Source organism: Trachemys scripta, chromosome 4, assembly GCF_013100865.1.
Source record: "Trachemys scripta elegans isolate TJP31775 chromosome 4, CAS_Tse_1.0, whole genome shotgun sequence".
NCBI lineage: Eukaryota > Metazoa > Chordata > Testudines > Emydidae > Trachemys > Trachemys scripta.
Window position 1 is genome coordinate 113,678,542 of NC_048301.1, and position 19,416 is coordinate 113,697,957.

General features: G+C 54.2%; 1 protein-coding gene across 2 annotated transcripts in view; it reads right to left on the reverse strand.

Annotated features, from left to right (window-relative positions):
- Nucleotides 1–14,660, reverse strand: part of B4GALNT4 (beta-1,4-N-acetyl-galactosaminyltransferase 4) — a 120,372-nt gene extending 105,712 nt beyond the window's left edge. For both annotated transcript variants that reach the window (XM_034770472.1, XM_034770471.1), the window contains exon 1: nt 14,356–14,660. In XM_034770472.1, the coding sequence (XP_034626363.1) occupies nt 14,356–14,506 (151 nt within the window). In that variant the 5' untranslated portion in view covers nt 14,507–14,660. The remainder of the gene's footprint in view (nt 1–14,355) is intronic.
- Between the last annotated feature and the right edge of the window lie 4,756 nt (nt 14,661–19,416).

Sequence of the window (19,416 nt, forward strand, 5' to 3'; positions counted from 1 at the left end):
GCCAGAGAGGTGCCGACAGGCGCCCTTTCCACTAGCTCAGAATTCCTCTGCCAATCCTTCATCTAAGGGGTTTCTAGAACAGGCATCAGCACAGTATCTCGGCATCAGAGCTGGAATGTGGTGTGTATACACACACCCCCACAGCACGACAGAGCTGCGCCCCATTTTCATGCCAGACAATCCCTGAATCTGACACACACACACACACACACACACACACACACACACCCCTTCTGATCCCCAACACATGCTCACTGCATTCACGGCTCCGCTCTGCAATACACTCCCGTACCAGAGTGACCCCCCTCAGTCCCAGCTAGCATCCCCTCAAATCCCCAACTTGTCCAAGGAGACGGGCAGCCATGTTCTGCAAGATCCACAGGGCCAGGGGACACAAGGCAGGATCCTCCTAGTGGAACTATCCCAGGCGGGTCAGCAAGCTCAGAGCCTGCTTTAGCTTTATCCAGGCAGCCAGCCACTGCTTCAACGCCTTGGTTTGTTGCGAGCATCTCTCATATTCGTTAAGGTTCGAGAGTGGATTTGCTGCTCTCCAACACGGATCTTGGTTTACTCCACCCCATGTTCCTCACCCAGCTCTGTCAATACACCCCAGCCCTGCCCTCAGCCCCCACCCCCACACTATTCCAGTCCTGCCCTCAGCCCTCACTCACAACTCTTCCAGCCCCTCTGCTCTGCCAGGCACCCCAGTCCGGTGTCCAGCACCCCCTGTTACTGAACAGAGGTTGCTATTAGAAAATGTGGGTCACTCTCCAAAGGTGAAAGGGAGCTGAATTAACCCACTGCAAAACTTCACACATTTTCCCACTCCACAGGCTCCCCACCACTTGATTGAGTTCACTGGTTGACAAGGGGACTTCTCTGAGTCACATGGACGATCTGCGTGAAGCAACAACAACTTCTACCGAGATAATTACCCCGGGACCTGGAGCAATCCAGACACGAGGGCCCCAGGCAAAGCCCAGGGCTTTGCTCCCTGAGTCTCAGCCTAATTGGTGACTGGAAGTGGCTTCTGCTTTTACCCCTCAGGGCTCTCTCCCCAGGTCTGGGTCGTTTCCACAGGAGTGAATCCCACTTCCTCACCCAGGGCTCGTCACTCATGTCAGGGAACTGGCACCTCCCACACACCCAGGAGGGGGCCCACAAGCGGCTCAGGGTATGGCTGTTGCTCTTGGAATACAGAAAGGGCAGGGGCTGGCACTGATTTGAAGCCAGAGCTCAGGAAAAGCCAGAATTACGTGTCTATGGAATGGATGCGGGGTTTTACTGGGGGGGCAAATTGGGGCGGGGGGGGGGGGGGGGGAGTTAAGCACAAGTACAAATTGGAAGGTCACTTGCATGGTAGAGGATACTGCAGCACCCCCTTATGCTCAGCAATGGGGCTCCCAGAAATCTGATCCCCCCCCAGGCACCTCCTTTTCTGCAGCCCTGTAGCGAGGATGGCCACGGACACCCTGGACTAGCAGAGGCTGGCCTAGCGCACTAAGCACTAGAAACAGCTGGACCCAGAGGGTCAATCCCAGCTGGCTCAATACAGTGCTTCATCACCTGTGCACGGCAGAGGAAGGGGATCCGGGAAGTTTATGCCGTGGGGATTTGCAGAGGAGATGTTAAAAGCCAAGGGGCTGCCTGCGCTGCATGAACATCAAATAATAAATAGTCCTGAGCTCTTGGGTGGTGCTTTTCGGGAAGTTCTGTTAGCAATTCATAGAGACGGAGCAGCACGCTTATCTCCATTTTACAGTGTGAGGAAAGAGAGAGGCCCAGGAAGGAGGAAGTGATCCGAGAGCCCACAGGCTATCTGTGGCAGATCTGAGAACTGAACCCCGGTCTGTCTCCTAACACCCCGTCCAGTGCCCTAGGCTGCCTCCCCTTGGCATGGCACTGCAGAACCCCTTCACTTTCCAGAACAGCAGCTGTGCGCCCTGGAGCCAGAACTTCACTCCCCTTCCAGTATCGTACTGCATGGTGGCTGGTTACTGTGGGCCACCCCAGAGCTGACTACATCTCAGTCGGGCTGTGCATACATGGAGGGGAGCACTTCCAGTGGAGCACTGCAGGTGAGTTAGGGCTGCACGGCTGCTCTCCGAACTCCGCCCAGGCCGTCTCCCGCTGCACAGCTGCTCTCTAAACGCCGCCCAGGCGGTCCCCACGCAGCAACTTGGCTGGTTGCTGGAGCACCCCAGAGGAGCCTGGCCCAGGCCTCTCTAATCAGATCAGGGTCTTTCCATGGGGCCTGGAGCAAGCAATCCCATTGCTCCCCAGGCTGCCGCAGAGCAGATTAGAGCTGGGCTCCTGTATGGCACAGGCACTGCAAGGGGGCTGAACCTATCCAGGGTGCCTGCAAGGGGAGAGGGAGTAGCCGAGCATGGCAGGGTCCTCCTCTCACAGAAGCCCCCTCTGTGAAGCCAGAGAGATGGGCACCGAACAGCAGTGCCCCACCGCGCCTCCCACAGTCCCCCATCCACAGGCAGCAGCTCTCCTTACCCCCACCCCCAGCTACCTGGATAAATCCTGGCTGACACGTTTCTTGCCACCTCTGCTCCTCTCCCTAGAGCCCAGCGAGGAATCCCTGGCACCCCCAAACTAGCACCAATGCACATGTCTGTACTTGCGACAGCTGGTGAAGTTGAAAAGAGAGAGGGGCCAGGTTATCACTGGATCTAATAGGGAAACAGCTACAAATGCTCACTTGTCAGCAGCAATGCCCTGGCTGCCCCCTGCAACAGGAGACGGAGGAGGATGTCAGGCTGAAAAGTCAGATGGCCCAGAGCAGAGCAGTTAGCAGCCAGGAGACCCCTGCAAGCCCAGGGATAACATTGGCCCTTTCATAGCCTAGCAGGGGGCTCTCCCTTGTTCCAGGGCCGAGACCCCTTTGTCTCCCCACACCTGGTGCTATCTTGCAGTGTCACACGCAGCATTGCTTCTGGGAAAGGATCCCATGGAATAAAGCAGCAACAGAACATGCAGGTGCTGCTGGAAACCAAGCCGAGCCCACTAAGGTTGAATCCAGGATAGGAAGATTCTCCATGAAGAGTGATGGGGGGGAGCAAACGTACAGTTTGGGGGTTTTGGCTCCTGGCACTCTTGGCCTAATCCACCCTCGCAGGAGTCAAAGACAGACATGGACAGTTACTGGTGCATCACCATTAGTGCAGGATAAGATGGTCAACTCCAGAGATCCCCACTCCTACCTGGGATTAGCCTTTGCTGAGTTGGGGAGGCATTTCCTGCTATAATCTAGGTGGGTAAGCACATCGGGCTGCGGGGGAATGGGAACAAGTGCCCCTTGCTCCAGCACGCTGCCTGGGAACGATCCATCAGGGTCACAGGGTCCATTGCGGATGGCAGGGGAGAAGGATGTTGGGATGGGGAGGGCGGGGTCTCTGTAACATGCCCTCAGTCACAGCTGTTACACGCCCACCTGTGGAGAGAGCGCCTTGCATTCCGGGGGGGACTAATCCCACTGACAGAACAGAGACGCGGGGCTGGGGGCACGGGCAGTGCTGCCGAGACATCTGCTTTGGGCAGGGGAAACAGTGCAGCCAGATACGCTGGTATAAACCAGGACTGCTGCTGTCTTTAAACCGGTTTTGATTTAAACTGATTAAATGACTCCTGTGTGATCAGGAGCAGCATCAGCACAGCTCAGAGCACGCTGCGGCCAGAGAGCCCAGGCGAGAAGGTGGGTAGAAGGCAGCCTTTAATAAGGACCCCTTTCCTCACTGCTCTGGCCCCGAATCTCCCACTGCCGCTGCCTGGGCTGCTTTGGTGATAAGCAGAGGGCTCCAGCACTCAGAGCTGTCAATCCAGCCCCTTTCTCCAGCCCTCCATTCACTTTACAAGAGTGCAACTGCTCGGGTTCACCTGCCGGAAGCAGAGCCTAGCAGCCTTCCACAGCACAGGCGCTAAGCTGTCAAGCGCTAGGTAAGGGATACCTTACAGGCTCCTCTCTAGCTGGGAAAGAGACACTGCCATGTGATTACCTTGTAACCCCTGGCATGTCCCATGTAGTTAACCTGCCATGACGCAGCAGTTCCCACAGAGTTACATGGCCAAAGCACTTCCCGTGTAAGCAGAGGGGACCTGCGCCCCCCCAAGTAAAAGCAAGAAGGTACGTTCCAGGGGTGACGCTCCTGAGACAGACAGGGCTGCAGCTGTAACATACAAGTCCCACCCACTCCTTGGCTGGCTGGATCCTTCCCCTTGCCTGCCACACACACAGATTGTCCTCAGTTTCCTTCCTCCTATTTACTATCACAAATGGGACTCATTTTACAATTGACAGGGTCCTGAGCAAACACAGGGCCAGTTCATGCGACAAAGTGCCTTCTCTTCTGGGGATTGAGGATGGGGTGGGCAAAGGGGAAAGGAGTTTCTCCCTCCTCCATTCCCAGTGCCTGAAAAGGGGACCACAGGCCGGTCTATGAAAGATCAAACAAGCACAGGACAGTCTTGTACATCCTGTTGTGCACTGATCACCATTCCCACCCTTGCCCCCTAGACACACATCCCTCTTGCACTGGTGGTGATGGGATCTTTAAAATAGGGATAAAAAAATCCACTCAACTACCTGCCACTTTTGCATGGGAATCTCACTGATTTGGGGAGGGGGAAGAGGACAAACCACCAACTTCTGCAGAATTCAGGCTTCCGTCTTTAAAAAAAAAAAAAAAAAAAGTGACATTTTTGTCCTTATGGTTGTGAAGAAACCCTCCCAAATGTGACCTGATGCAGAGCTACCTTCCTGAGTCTGCAGGCAGGCAGCTCCAATACCTCCCAGGCTGCTCATAGCTTGGCAGGCAGCAAAGGAGCAAAATTAACAGCAAGGAAACAGACAAGAATCACATCACTTCAACTGCTGGAGAAGGCTATAAGCCGCAGTAGAGGCAGAAAGTGGAGCTATATCTGGAAGAGGCAGCCACACTCCAGAATGAAGGTTCAGCAAGGGGCAGAGTAGCAGGCAGCCCCATCCCTGGTAGCAGCCAAGGGGCTGTGTGAGAAACTGTGCAGAGTACCACTTACCGTGCCCCCAATGCCATCAGGAGGCTTGGGGGCAGGACAGAGAAGCCCTCTCTCTCTCTCTCTCCATTTCAGCAGCTAGACGTGGTGGGGGGACCGCACATTTATTAGACGCCTATTAGTGAGGGCCCAATATGAAAAAACAGCTCCCAAGCAGGGTCCAGAGACAGCAGCCTGACAAACCCCAGCACCCTCCTCTTTCCCAGCAGCTGTGAGGAGAGTGAGCTTCTCACTGGCGCACTGCCCCACTGCCATCCCAGCAGAGCCACCGCTTCCTTCTCTGCTTCTGCACAGCATCCTTTGGCCAGCAAGGGCCGAGGTGGTTTCCCAAGTCTTGCTCCCAGCCACCTCTCCCGCCATGTGCCAATGTCCTTATGTGAGAGAGCCAATTCCCAAGAGCAAACTCTTTCCTTCCCCACCACCTGCCCGCCCAGCATCCCACGGTCAATGGGACCCAAAAGTTTCCCCCCCCAGAGACCCCATTTAGACTTCACCGCCTGCCCTCAAAAGCACGTGCCCCCCCCCCCCTTGCCGTCACCCTGCTGTCCGCAGCTGGAATATCGCTACTGCAACAGCAAGTTCATTCAACCTGCTCTTTAAATTCCCTGACAAATAAACCTGTCGTGTGCTCGGCTCCTACAGCGCCAGCTCACCTCCCTCAGCATGACGCCTGCCAGGGAAGTCTTGTGGGCCCAGCGCTCCCATCTCCCATTATGAATCATTTCATTTTTTTTTAATTGTATTTTTTACCTGGCGCACTAACGTTTCCGCCCCATTGACTCGGAGCGGTTTCCAGCTGGGAGAGCACCTTAATGGCCTCATTATTTCAGCTGAGAAATCTGTGTGTTAAATTAGGCAGAGAAGGGTAATTATCTACTTGTAGACGATAAGAAAGGGATTTATTTTATCAGAAACATAATGTCTTTCTGGTTTGGAGCCAGCTCCCCAACCCAAGCAGCCCCTGATCACGCCACTCCAGGCTGCACCGTATCCCTGCTGGAGGGGTGGGCGCCAGTGCGGAAGTGGAACGCATGGGTGCACGTGCACCCCCCTCCCCCACCCAACCAGGTATGATGACTTTGGCCTAGCACAGGGACCCCAGGCTGCTACCCAGAGGTGCCAAATCCCCAGCTGGAACCACCTGCTGTGGGCCAGTTTGTGGCACAGCGAAGGCTGCCCTTTTGCCACAGTTAGCACAGCCTTTTGCGTGGAGCGTCTGGGAAGGGATTACGTTGCCAGCAGGAGATACACATGCCCAAACCCTCAGCCTCAGAAAGGGCATCTGCTTATAGCCGGTTAATTTAACAAGTAATTAACCTTTCCATAAACCCTCTGCCAGCCGATCTGGGATGGGGAGAGAGGAAGGCACTGTCTGGAGTCTGAAGCCCAGCAGACTCGTCCCCGGCTGCCCAGAGACCAACTTTTGCCTTTGCGTTTATAGAGGAGGGGGCCACAGGCTTCAGCATGCGGGCTCCCTGCTGTTCCTGCCCAAGACTGCTCCCACAGCCCAAGCAGGGGAAGGGGCAGAGTAGCTGGCTGTCTCCCCTCACTGCTTCCATGACATGAGCTTTCTCCTCCATGCACTTCCCACAGCAGTGTGTCCACCGCAGCCTCGCACTCTTCCTCCAGCTGCCGGGGATGCCATCACGCCAATGTATATCATTCCTTCCCCACAGCCACACTCGCCAACCCTTCCCCTGCCACAGCATGCCCACGCCGGCAATCCACCCCCATGATAGCACGCCTACCCTGGCAACCCTTCCCACCGCCCCCCGCAATGGCACCCCCCCCCCGACAACCCCTCCCCCCGCCCCCCCCCACGACGGCACGCCCACCCTGACAACCCTTCCCACAGCCCCCCACGATGGCATGCCCACCCCGTCAATCCGCCCCCAGCTGCCCGCAACAGCACGCCCACCCCAGCAACCCTTCCCACCACCACCCATGATGGCACGCCCACCCCACAACCCATCCTTAGCCCCCTGTGATAGCACGCCCACCTCCAGCCCCCATGATAGCACACCCACCCTGGCAACCCTTCCCACAGCCCCCCGTGATGGCACGCCCAACCTTGGCTCCTGCCTCGACAACCCTTCCCCAAGCCCTTGCGACAGTACACCCACCCCGGCAACCCAGCCCGCACCCGCACAATAGCATGCCCAGCCCAGGCTCCTGCCCTAACAACCCAGCCCCCGCAACAGCACACCCACCCAGAGCTCTCATGATGGCATAGACATACCCCCGCAACCAGTCCCATCCCCCCACCCTGATGGCATGCCCACCTGCATGCAGGTGTGCCAGTCACAGCCCCACACAAGGATGTTTTCCACAGATCCCATGGGGGGAGGGGGTGCCTATGCAACCTTTGCAGGCAGGGCTGAATGAGGCAGCGAACAGTCTCTGACTCGAAGAGCCACCCCAACATTGTAGGCCCCACAACACCCCCTTCCTAGTCTGAGTGCAGAACACTCCCTCCCACACTCAGAGAGAGCGCCCCCCCGCCCGGGTCAGAGTCAGATTGTCCATCAGGTTGCACCCCCAGCCAGACCCAGGTTTTCAGCAGCTCTCCGCTCTCACTTAGACACCTAACCATGGCCAGGTTTCAGCCCTCAGCAGCTGCCACTGTGACAGTCACAGGCAGGTTTTCAAAAGAGGTCACAGCCACAGGGCTTTTGAAAACTGGCCCTCAGAGACCCTTTCATCTGGGCTGAAAGCAGAAGAACTCTGGAGTCAGCCTCTGTCTAGCTGGCATTAGCCTCAGCTTGCCTATTGCCCCTCTCCTCCCCTCCCAACTCTCTCTCCAAGGGCTTTCTGCAGCACCTGTCACTGCAAGATCTAAGTGCCCGGAAACAGCCTTTTCACATTGTGGAAATTGACGTGCCTCGCCCAACCACAGACACCTAGAGTCAATAAGATGTTCTGGGTGAGCACTAAGAGCAACTCACCGAGTCTCACCTGACAGAGCTCTCCCCACTTCAACAAGCCAGACGCAGCCTCTGGGGTCATCAATCTTTGAGGAAAGCATTCAGTCCCATGAAGCTGAAGGCCGAAATGCTGGGCACTGGGACAGAGGCACCTCTACACCAGGGGTAGTCAGTAGGTAAACTCGGGCCAAATCCAGACAGCCAGACACTTTTGAACAGCCCCCAAAATCTTTTTATTTACTATGATCATTATTGTTGTTTTTTTAATTATTTTCTTCTCTGGAGTCTGCACCTTGACTATACCTTGACCAAGAAATTTGGACCTTGACAAAAAAGAATTGACTACCCCTGCTCTACACAGAGAGCTGTGTAAGACCAGGCAAGACCCATGTAGCAGCCAACTAAATCTCTCCCCCGCCCCCTCTTCTTCCAGACTATTAACACTAAATTAAATGCATGTCAGATCTGGAGATCTTCCCCTTCACTGCTCTAGTCAGCTGACCACCGATCTGTCTGCTAGGCAGAGCATAGGATTCAGCTATGCAGTTGGTGCACCAGATGGTCATCAGCATCTTCCCCCAGAGAGAGAGGTCAGGGGAAGGTTACTTCTTCCTCCTCTGTGCAGATTCCCTGGGCCCTGCACAAGGTCAGTGACAGATGAAGGCACAGGGGAGCCCAGCAGCTTAGGATGTGCATGGAGGAACAGGCTGCATTCCACCTGATCACAACCTTCTCCCGCTTCCTCACTGCAGGTCAGAGGCATTTGCTGAACTCCATGACAGGGCACACACCAGAGCTGTACACAGGCAGCCATAAGTTAGTGGGGAGGCACCCAAAGCGGTCTTTCAGCAGCCTCAGCCTGCTGCAGCGGGCGGAAAGGGAGCAGAATCTCAACCACTGGCAATATCCACAGGGCTACATGGTTGCCTGTATATGCAGAGTATTTACAGGGCACTTAACACTGTAGCATAGATGTTTATCCTTGCACAAAGCCCAACCTCTAAAGAACCCAGAGCTTGCTGCCTCGAATGCAGCCGCTTGGAGTAGATTTTTGGTTTAACCCTTTTCTCTCTTCCTCCTTTGGCTTCTGCTATGGCATGGAAGCTCACCCAACAGCCCTGAAATCACTTCAGCACAGGTTTATTTAGATCTCACACAGCAAGGAGTACCACAGGTAGGCAACACCCACCTTCCCAGCCCCAATGCCCATGCTGCCAGCTCCCAGAAACCTCACCTTGGGTCTACACAGCTCCAGCCTCCCTACTAGGAACTGCTGTCTGTGGGTCACACAGGTAGGGAGGGTGGTCTCTCACAGCTCAACCCCAGTCCACTGAAGGCTATGGAGGTCAGGTGTAGGACCCAAAAGCAAACAGGCAGCCAGTGCAGAGCATGGGGGAGACGTGCTCTCGCCGGCTGCCATTCAACGGGTGGGCTGCCATGGTTCGCGTGGTTCGGCGCTCCTGTGTACCCTTGCTCGCCCATCACACAGAGTGAGTTACAGTGATGACCATGCGCATGGTGGTAACCAGATCTTGGTCTGTTCCCACGTCCCAGCTCACCTTCCCTGCCATGATACGCCTCCGGCTCCTAGGCAGTGGCTGGAACAAACTGCCTGACAGGAGTACCACCCATTGCTTCCACCACAGCCCGTTCTTGGGTTGCAGAGATGTCTGTGTTATTAACGGCTGTATCTGTGCTGTAACAGAGTCACCCGGCACATAGCCACAGCATCTTAAACACACGGGTGTATACTCCAGAACCTCCCACTGCCCCAACCCTTCCATGTGCTACCTACAACAGACCCTGTCCCCTGGGGAGAGGCGCCATCTCCAAATAAAGATCAGGTGTTGCTCCTTCCCAAACTGGTTTGAAGAGAGTTGGTTGGGCCCAAATCAAGATAAAAAATCCTTCTATTTTCCAAATACCCGCCCCCTCCACCCCATCTATACATTCCTGGCTTGGAAGAATGTAGTTTCCAATGTGTGCTTAGGGAACAGTTTTGCATGCAGTTTGCCCCAGCAGCCAGAGCTGGTTAGAAAACAACTTCGAGAAAGCCATGTTTTGAAATGATTTTCAAATCAACCTCTCCCTGGTGAGAACGGAACCCCTCTATTTAAACGGCAAGGTCTTGGGGGCAGTCTCTTACTCTGTGTTTATACAGCACCTGGCACACTGGAGGTCTGAAACTGGGGCCTCTGGTCACCACTGCCATGCAACAGGATGGAGCCATAGAACAGAACAAGGCGATAGCATGAATGGGAGAGAGAAAAGACTAGGACAAGCACCATGTGCCATGCCAGATTCTGCTCTCACATCCACCTTCCCAGACCACTGCCTATGACGCTGATCGATAGCGTTTCATTATTGCCTTGTGCTGGCTGCGCTCACCTGCTCTCTTCTCTTATAGCTCAATTATAAGCTCTGTGGGACAGGGACTGTCTTTGTGCAGCATCAAGCACAGCGGGGTCCTGGACCCATGACTGGGGCACTCCTAGGTGCTCCTGCAATACAAATAACTAATAAGTGTGGATGACAGACTGACACCCTTATAGAGATGGGGCCAGATTCATTGCACTGCCCCTTGGGCTGTCACTTACACTGGCGCAGGCTAGGTGTAAAAGTTTTAGACTCAGCTCAGTGGCTAACAGAGGATTCTCAACCTGGCTGAGGCCTCTCGGTGCTACCATAATAGAAATGTTGACTAATACTCTTGTTCTGAGCTGGTGGCATTTTACACTAGTCTCGATGACAACACAAAGTGCTGGGTAAGTGTGAATCAGCATGCGTTCAACTTAAACACACTGATCCTGGTCTTTGGTTACAAGCAGTTCATTCGTTAAGGCTCAGCTCCTCAGGCTGGTCCCAGTACCATCACATCTGAGTTCCGATTTCTCAGGGTTCGTTCAGCTGCAGCGTGACTGCAGGGTTTTCTGCTGGGGAGCCAGAGTGTGGCAATGCATTTCCTCACTGGTCCGGTTAATGCTTGGAATAAATAGCCACATTCTGTAGATTTGGGAGAGTGTCCCCCAGGCAGCAAGTCAAAGGTCGTGTGCGCGTGCAACCGACACTTGTGAGGGAGGGGCAGCCATAGAAAACACGTGGGAGACCCACATCCTCTTCGGCAGATATCGGGAATAGTCTGATCAGTCTGACCAATTGTTTCCAGAACACACCACTTTCGGCAGCACAGGCAAGGTGGGCACTTTTAGACTTCAAATGTTGCTACCCTACTGTTAATATTTTCCACTGCTGATCACCAAACCCCACCCCTGCACCTAGTTAGCGTGCTTACCCAGGTCGGCAGGACAAACCTGCCACAATCTAACAGCCCGCGCACTGCACAGTAGGAGGCTGCAAGGTCTGAACAGACAACTAGTCAAACCTTCTTTGAACTGGGTCGATAGTTTAGGCAGTGGTTAGACTCTTGAGGTTAGGCTTATGTGACAGGTTGTATTTTTAGTGGGATCCAGCAGCTGAGAAGGCAGCTTACTTAAGAGGAAATTAACAAGTGTTTAATACACAAGCAAAGGTGTTTCATTTCCTGCTTTGTCACATTAGCTGTATCTTGACTTCCCTGTTTTTGGAGCATGGATAGGATAATATCACAATGGATTGAAACATTGTCTTCCCTCATTTGAGAGGGAAGGAAATGTTTAGACCCATTCTTTAAAGCTATTGGTGGTTTTTATGGTTAAAAGCCTTTTAACTCAAACATGTAACAAACAGCTCGGAGAAAAGCTCTTTGTGAAAGAGTGAGTCATCTCCAATTCAGACTTCAGCCTACATCTCCAACCCTGCAAACACTTGATATGTAGCCTTACTCACATAAGTCATCCCAGTGAAGTCAACAGGACTATTCCAATGAGTAGCATTTCCCATGTACTCTGTTGGATTGGGGGGCCTACATTATCCCCCACTAGCTCTCAAGAAACCATAGGTGCTGGAACTAGGGGTACAGGGATGCTGCAGCACCCCCTGGCTTCAAGTGGTATCCAATATATACACAGGGTTTACAGTTTGGGTAAATGGCTCTCAGCACCCCCACTATACAAATTGTTCTAGCACTCCTGCCAGAAACCACAGATAAGTACAGTCTCAGTGGCCTTTCCTTGCTTCTCACTCCAGATTTGTGCCAGCATAAGTAACTCCCCTGACACTCAGTTTACACTGGTGTAAGTGAGAGGAGAATCAAACCTGATTTTGCTATTCGGAAAAGTCTTTGAAGCCATAAACATGCAGCAGAAAGGGCAGAAGCAAGAACTGGTTTATCCCTTTGCAGTTCTCTTTTTAAAGAAGAGAATAATTATTTTTAAATGGTCCTCTTTCTCATAATAAGGGCACAGGATACAAATGAGAGTTAAGCTGAGAAAGAAACATGAAAATCCCTGCTGATGTTCCCCTTCCCTCCCCCAAAGATTCCCAGAAGCCATGAGAATGACTTTCCAGTACTAGACCCATCACAATGCTGTGAATGAGAACAGTCATGGGAACAACAACATATCCTTCTACAGCATGGCTTCTCCACTTGGGGGGTCACAAACAGATGTCCAGGGAGCATAACCCCATTCCCCTATATCTGAGAGGGAGGGGATCCCAGCTAGATGGAAGAGGGTCCTGGTATGAAAGAAGTGTCTGTGGTATGAAACAGTTTGAGAGCCCTTCTGCTCCGAGGCCTGGAAAGTGTACTCCTCAAATAACTGGTTTTATCTAAGCAGCGAGAAGCAGCCCCAGGTGTCGGGATATGCCTATTAAATCGGGGTTACCTTTCCACCCTGTTTTTCCTGCCCTTGTCCCTTCCTGCCTGGTATGCTGCATTACAGGACTTTACGGCTTAGCCAGCAGGGAGTGCCAAACAAGCTAAACAAAGAGCACTAGCCCATGGACTTACCAAAAATCCCCCTCCTCCTCCTTCACGGGAGCCAAGCCACCTCCAGCACCCCTCAGACTGCTGGCATGAAGGACTAAGTCTCCAGACACCACCAACAGGGTTCCGAACAGCTCAGCCACCGGCCCGGTTAGTTTGGTTTGTAAACGATCTCTAGCATCTCACAATCTCTCTCTGATCCACACACTGGCGCTCTGTGCCCCGGACTCAGGAGCCATTACCTAGCTCTGCTCTAAAGAGGAATTGAATTGCTGCTAAAAACACTTTGCTGCCAAGACTAAAGACATTGAGGGTTTGGACAGCTTATTGGCAATACAGCCAAGTGTCTGACCTGAGCTTTGCAACCCAGCCAGCCTGGGGGAAGAGTGTTCTGTACATGTACCTCAACCTAGATGTAACCGACAGTGCCCAATTCTTCCTTGCTCTGGCCAAAGGGAGCTATTCCAGTTATGCGGGCACTTTCATCAGCTTCAGAAGCTCACAGGTGCCTCTCTCCCACAGCCTTCTTGAAGTGCTTCTTGGATGTAATAAAGGCTCATTATTTCAGAAGATCTCAATCAGGATAGATAGTAAAACAGAAAATATAATAATACCACTATGTAAATCCATGCTACACCCACACCTTGAACAGTGTGTGCAGTTCTGGTTGCCCCATCTCACAAAAGATATATTAGAATTCGACAAAGTAAAGAGAAGGGCAACAAAAATTATCAGGGTATGGAACAGCTTCCATGTGAGGAGAGATTAAAAAGACAGACTGTTCAGCTTAGAAAAAGAGATAATTAAGGGGGACATAGTCTATAAAATCGTGACTGTATGGAGAAAGTGAATAAGGAAGCATTATTTACCCCTTCACATAACACAAGGACCAGAGATCATCCAATGAAATTAATCAGCAGCAGGTTTAAAATTACCCAAAGGAAGTATTTCTTCACGCAATGCAGTCAATCCATGGAACTTTTTGCCAGGGGATGTTGTGAAGGCCAAAACTACAACAACAGGGTTCAAAACAGAACTAAATACGTTTGGGGAGACGAGGTCCATCAATGGCTATTAGCCAGTATGCGCAGAGATGCAACCCCATGCTCTGAGTGTCCCTAAGCCTCTGACTGCCAGAGGCTGGGACTGGATGACAGGGGATGGATCACTTGATGGCTACTTGTTCTGTTCATTCCCTCTGGGGGCTGGGGCACCTGGCACTGGCCACTGTCAGAAGACCGGATACTAGGCTAGATGGACCATTGGTCTGACCCAGTATGACCAGGAGTCTTGGCTAGAACAAACTCCACCCTAAGAGAAACCACACGGGGGGGGGGCGCTTCCCTTTGGCCTTACAAGGGGGTTGCTCCCACAAAGTTCGATCCGGGGGCCGGGGGAGGCACCGGCAGCCCCGGAGAGCCTGGAGCAGGAACTTAGCTGCGCTCACCAGCCCCTGCCCGGCTGTGGAAGGGGGTGGGGATCCCACCCCCACCTGAGGGCGCAGGAGGGGCTCGGGGCCCCCCTTACCTCTGCCGTAGGCGAAGTGCAGGCGCAGCGCCTTGCCCTGGCGCACCAGGCTGATGTGCAGGTAGGTGAACCACGCGGCCAAGGTGAGCAGCACCAGCAGCAGCAGCAGCTTGAACTGCTTGCGGATCTTCTTCACCGGGAACCACAGCATCCTGGAGGCCGCATTACCGGCCCGGGCCGGCCGCACGGCACCTCCGCCAGGCTCCGCACGGGACCATCCCCGCCGGGAGGAGCTAGACGCCAGGCGGGAGCAGCGCCCCGGGGCTGGGACACGTGTCGGGCGGCGCAGGCGAGGGCAAGGCGGGCAGCGCCCCCGGGACCAGGCAGCAACAGCCCCCCGAGCGGGGGTCCCGGCCGGCCAGCCCCGTCGCCCCCTTCCCCGGCCGAGCCCCCCGCCGGAGGAACAAAGGCATCCAGGCAGCCCCGCGCTCCCTCCCCAACCAGATCAACTCGGCGGCGGGAGGCTGAAGCCGGGCCGAGGACGAGGCCGCTCAGCCCGTGCCGCTCTGCCCCAGCCCGCACGGCAGCGCCATGGAGCAGGAGCGCTCACACGGCGCCCAGGCAGCAGCGGCGGCGCCCTCCTCCCGCTCGGTGCATTGCGCGTCGCCCGCTCAGCGCTGAAGGGAGGCAGCCCGCAGCTCCCGCCTAGCGCCCCTGCGCCGCGCCCGTGGGGCTGCCGGGCCGGACACCAGCCCCCGCCGCGCTGGATGCTTCAGCGGCACCGTAACCTCAGCCCGCCGCTAGCGGAGCAGCGGTAGCATCCGCGCTGCCACCGCTACCTAGCCTGAACTGGGGCAAGTGGAGCGACAGCCGCCCCTGGCCCAATCGGAGCCCGGCGCTCCCCCGGACAGCCAATCGTCCGCCTCCTGAGGCGGGGCCCAATCGAGGTTAGGCTGCGCGCGGCTTTTCATCTCCACGCCAACGTGCAAACATCCACCTGGTGAGTGGGACTGGCGGTTGTCCCCACTGCCCCGGCGGAGGGGTGGCCCGGGCAGAGCGTGTCCTTCCCGCCCCGGCGCGGCGTCCAGGCCGGGGCCAGGCGAGGGCGAAAGGGCCTCGAGCGGCTCCCCTGGTAGGGGAGCTCGCTGGGTTCGTGGGCGCCGCTGTGCTTTTGCAAACCAGGCACCAGACGCAGCAGAGCGTCCCCCGCGGCACGGATGGTGCCTTCCCGACAGATGCAAGCTGATACTCCGCTGGGCTTTGCGAAGGCAGCAAGGATGCTCCAAGAGGAATAAGGCGGGTGGAGGAAGGAGGGCCCCTGTTACACTGGGGCCACAGGTAGAATTGCGCAGCTCGGCTCCTGCAGCTCACATGTGACCGCAAAGCTGCCTGGGGCTAGCTGCGTCCTCCCAGGGACAGACACCAAATCCAGCATTCAGCCCACTCATCGCAATAGGCAGCGTCTTATTCACCTCCAGCTGTTGTGCCCTATGGTTCAAGGCAGCCCCTCTCGGGGAAGGCAACAGGAGCTTAGCTGAGTGGGACTGGTGGTTTCTATTCTAACCAGACCTGCTGGGTGACCTGAGGCAAATCATGTAATCTCTATGGGTCTCACTTTCCCCATCCATACAATGGGGATATAATGCCTTCCCTACTAGGGTGAGATGAGGCTTAATTCATTAATGACTGCAAAGTGCTTTCCTCTGGTTAGAAAGTGCAGCATGGTATGATTATTATCTCGCTCTGCACTGTGGGGATTTAACAACTGCCATGCACGGAGTACATCCAGTGCTATAGCCCTAGACAGTCCAGTGGGAACGAAAACATGGCTTGGGTCCAGAATAAGCCAGGCTGCTTGCAGTAACCAGCCACATGCTTCTGTGGTGTGGGCGGAGAGCAGCTTACCTTCAGTGAGAGCGGGTCACGGTGACAGTTCTCCTTGTGGAAGGTACAGTCCTTCTGCCTCAAGGAAGCGGCTCTCACTCCAGGCTCTTGTCTCCACACTAGATGCTTTCCCTTAAGATTTCCCACCCTAGTCTCTACCAGCAACCCTGCTCCAGTAGTAGCAACAGTGTGAAATATTAGGAGAAAAAAAACCTAGCACTAGAAACAGCCTTGAAATACGACAGGTACTCCTGTAACCAGCATCCTGGCCTGCAAGCAGCTTTCATAACCCTATAGCAGTCGCACTGAACAAACCTCTTCCATTTAACCCTTTCCAAGCTGCCAAAACCCTGCCATGTCTCCTCTGACTTTCTCCACCTCTCTGCTGCCAGTTCCCCCACCCCCATCCCCTAACTATCTCAGCTTTGCCAAACTGGCAGCCCTAGTGACAAGCCGCCCACCCAGAACCCTCTCGGGGTTACTCCAATAAATGCAGGCTGAAAGATTTCACAGACAGACTGATATGTTATAAGCAACTGGCAGTGGAGTTAAGAAGGAGAGCCCTGTCTGGGTCAAACAATAGCATTGCTGCCGTGAGGCTGTAATACACTGATGCAAAGATGAAAGGGAAAACAGCTTTTATTAATAACAAGGCTGGATTTGGAAGTGTAGCAGAACAGACTCCACCGGGGTTTCTCAGGTGACTGACTAGTGATTGAGGGGTGTTATTCTAAGCCCTGTGCCAAGGTGCAGTTTAGCCTGTTCGGGTTACATTGTTCAAATACTTTGAAATAAGAGGCTCCTTCTGAGCATCATGACATTATTTCCACCAGCCTGGGTAATGGTTTCCCACACCTCGCTGGACAGCCTGTTATGTCTCCGGGCATGGTTAACCCATGCAGCAGAGGAGTCTCTCTAGGAGCAGAGAGCCAGTGGAGAGGACAGTCCCCCACATCCCTCTGGACGGATCTGCCTATAAAATGCTGGTTTTAATGTGTCTCTCAGATTGGGCAGCCCACAGCATAGAGGCCCCAGTGGAATGGGGAACAGCAGTTCCAAGTCTCACTGGGACCTGGAGAACCACTGGGATTGGTTTTGCCTGAGTGAGATCCTGGACCAGATCCTTATCTGGAGCAGGTAGGCACGATTCACTGATGTCAGTGGATCTCCACCAATATACACCAGCTGAGGATCTGGCTCATTATCTCCTCCCCTAATCAACTTTATATTTCTGCTAAAGAAAACCTGGTCACCTCAGGCCTGTGTGCGTGTTTGCAACCAGGGTAGAGCATCCTCTGGTCCGCGGCAGGCATCACTTCTTCAGCAAACCTGGGTGCTGGCTCAGAGTGGAAAGGGTTTAGTGCTTCTTAGCAAAGCAGGGCTGGCTTCCATCATCGGCGGCAGGAAGCATTGTCCTGGGTGGGGGAGCAGGGAATTCCTGACAGGCCTGGGGTATCTTCAGCATGAAGCCAAGCTTTAGTTAAAACCTTCTCTGAGGCATAATGGGAATTCAATAAGCCTCCTCGTTATTTTAGACAGAGAAACTGGGCCATGCTGGAGGCTACGCAGCTGGGCTGGAACCTGCTCAAGGTCTCCTTTGTTGCTGTGCCAGCGATTTCAGGGGCCAGGCCCACTTCTCTTCATTCTCCTATTCCAGGGTTTTGTTTCCTCTTTCAAATTAATTGAGCATCAGTGAGAGGTGGCATCCTGAGGGCCTTGGAGAAGGTCATTCTCTCTGATTACTCCGAGCTGTAGTATCTTCCTACACATACCCCACACTGGAGCCCTGCACCCCAGAAAGGAGAGGGGTGTCCAGCCTCACAGGCTTTCCATCTCTGGCATCTCTCCTCAGGATGCCAGCAAGTGTGTAGCCTTTGTGACGGGGATACCTGTCCCCTAGAAGCTGGACTGAGAACATCAGGGCCATTTCAACAGGCTCTTAGTAATAGATGCAAAGGTAGTTGGCTAGAAGTGGGGGGCTCTCTCTCCTACTCCAGGCCTCTGAGCCAGCTAGCCTCCCTTCTGTTTGCAACCCTCAGGTACCCTAACAACCAGGCTATGCACTCGTTTGTGCATTCTCACTGGCCCAGTGACTAAGTCTGATACACAGGGGAATAGCTTTCACAGGGGAGACTGAGGGAGGCCCACATCAGAATATCCCATAACTCAGTGGTTAGCGCATGCTCCTGAGAGACAGGGGACCCTGTTCAAATCCTCTCTTTGTCGGGGTGTGGGGTGGGGTTTGTGGATTGAACCTGGCTCCCCCACATCCCAGGAGAGTGCTCTAACCAGGGGGAGTATGAGTTATAAGGTTGTCACCACCTCCTTCAGCACAGATTTAGAATGGGGTTCAGGCCAGTCGGTGGCCTCTGAATTGGGCCCTGCATGCAAGTTAGGGAGATGAGTATCTATCTTCTCCCAGTTCATGGGTCACACTGGGGCTTAGGCAGGAGACAGGCACCCAGACACCAAGAGGGAGGCAGCAGCGCACATGCCCAGAGGCAGAAACTTAGGCACCTAGAGAATGTTTTCCCTGGAAACTTAGATGCTGAGTGAGTTTAGGCATCTACAGAGTTTGCTGGGAGTTTTGTGGATCTCAGTGGAGCCTAAAATTGGGACTTGGGCACCTAAGTATGTTTACGAAGCCCACCATTGTTCCTTTGACAGCCATCGGACGATGTTAGCTGGCTCCCTGGCTCCCTGAGAACCCCCACGGCACAAGCCAGCTCCAGCCTCTTGCACAGAGAGGGCATAGTGAGGACTCGGCTGGCCTCCTCTACCCATCTTGGAGCTGCTCACCGTCTATTTTCTTCTTTCAGCAGAGATGCCACAATTGCACGATAGGCTGATCACAAGTGAACAAACCAGGTGCCTGCTAAAGGCAAGCATCACAGGACAGAGGGTTAGGAGAGCGTGATCCTGTCAGGGGGACTGCAGCATGAGTTCACATCTACACTGCACCCCCATCTGAGCGGGATCCCAGGCGCTTCACTATCTGTACAGACCACCGAGATCTCTTTGCCCACCCACCATTGAAAGGAAGCCATCCTTGGGCTGGGAATAGCAATGCTTGACAAACCCAGCAATGCTACCCTACAGAAGCAGAATACTTCAACTGGTTCAAATGACAGGGCGGATTTGATGGAACCAGAGTGGAAGTACCCAGAGGCAGAACTTGACCAAGACAAAGAGACCCGGCTTTTGTAACAAGTTTCATGGGATTTTCAGTGTCATCTG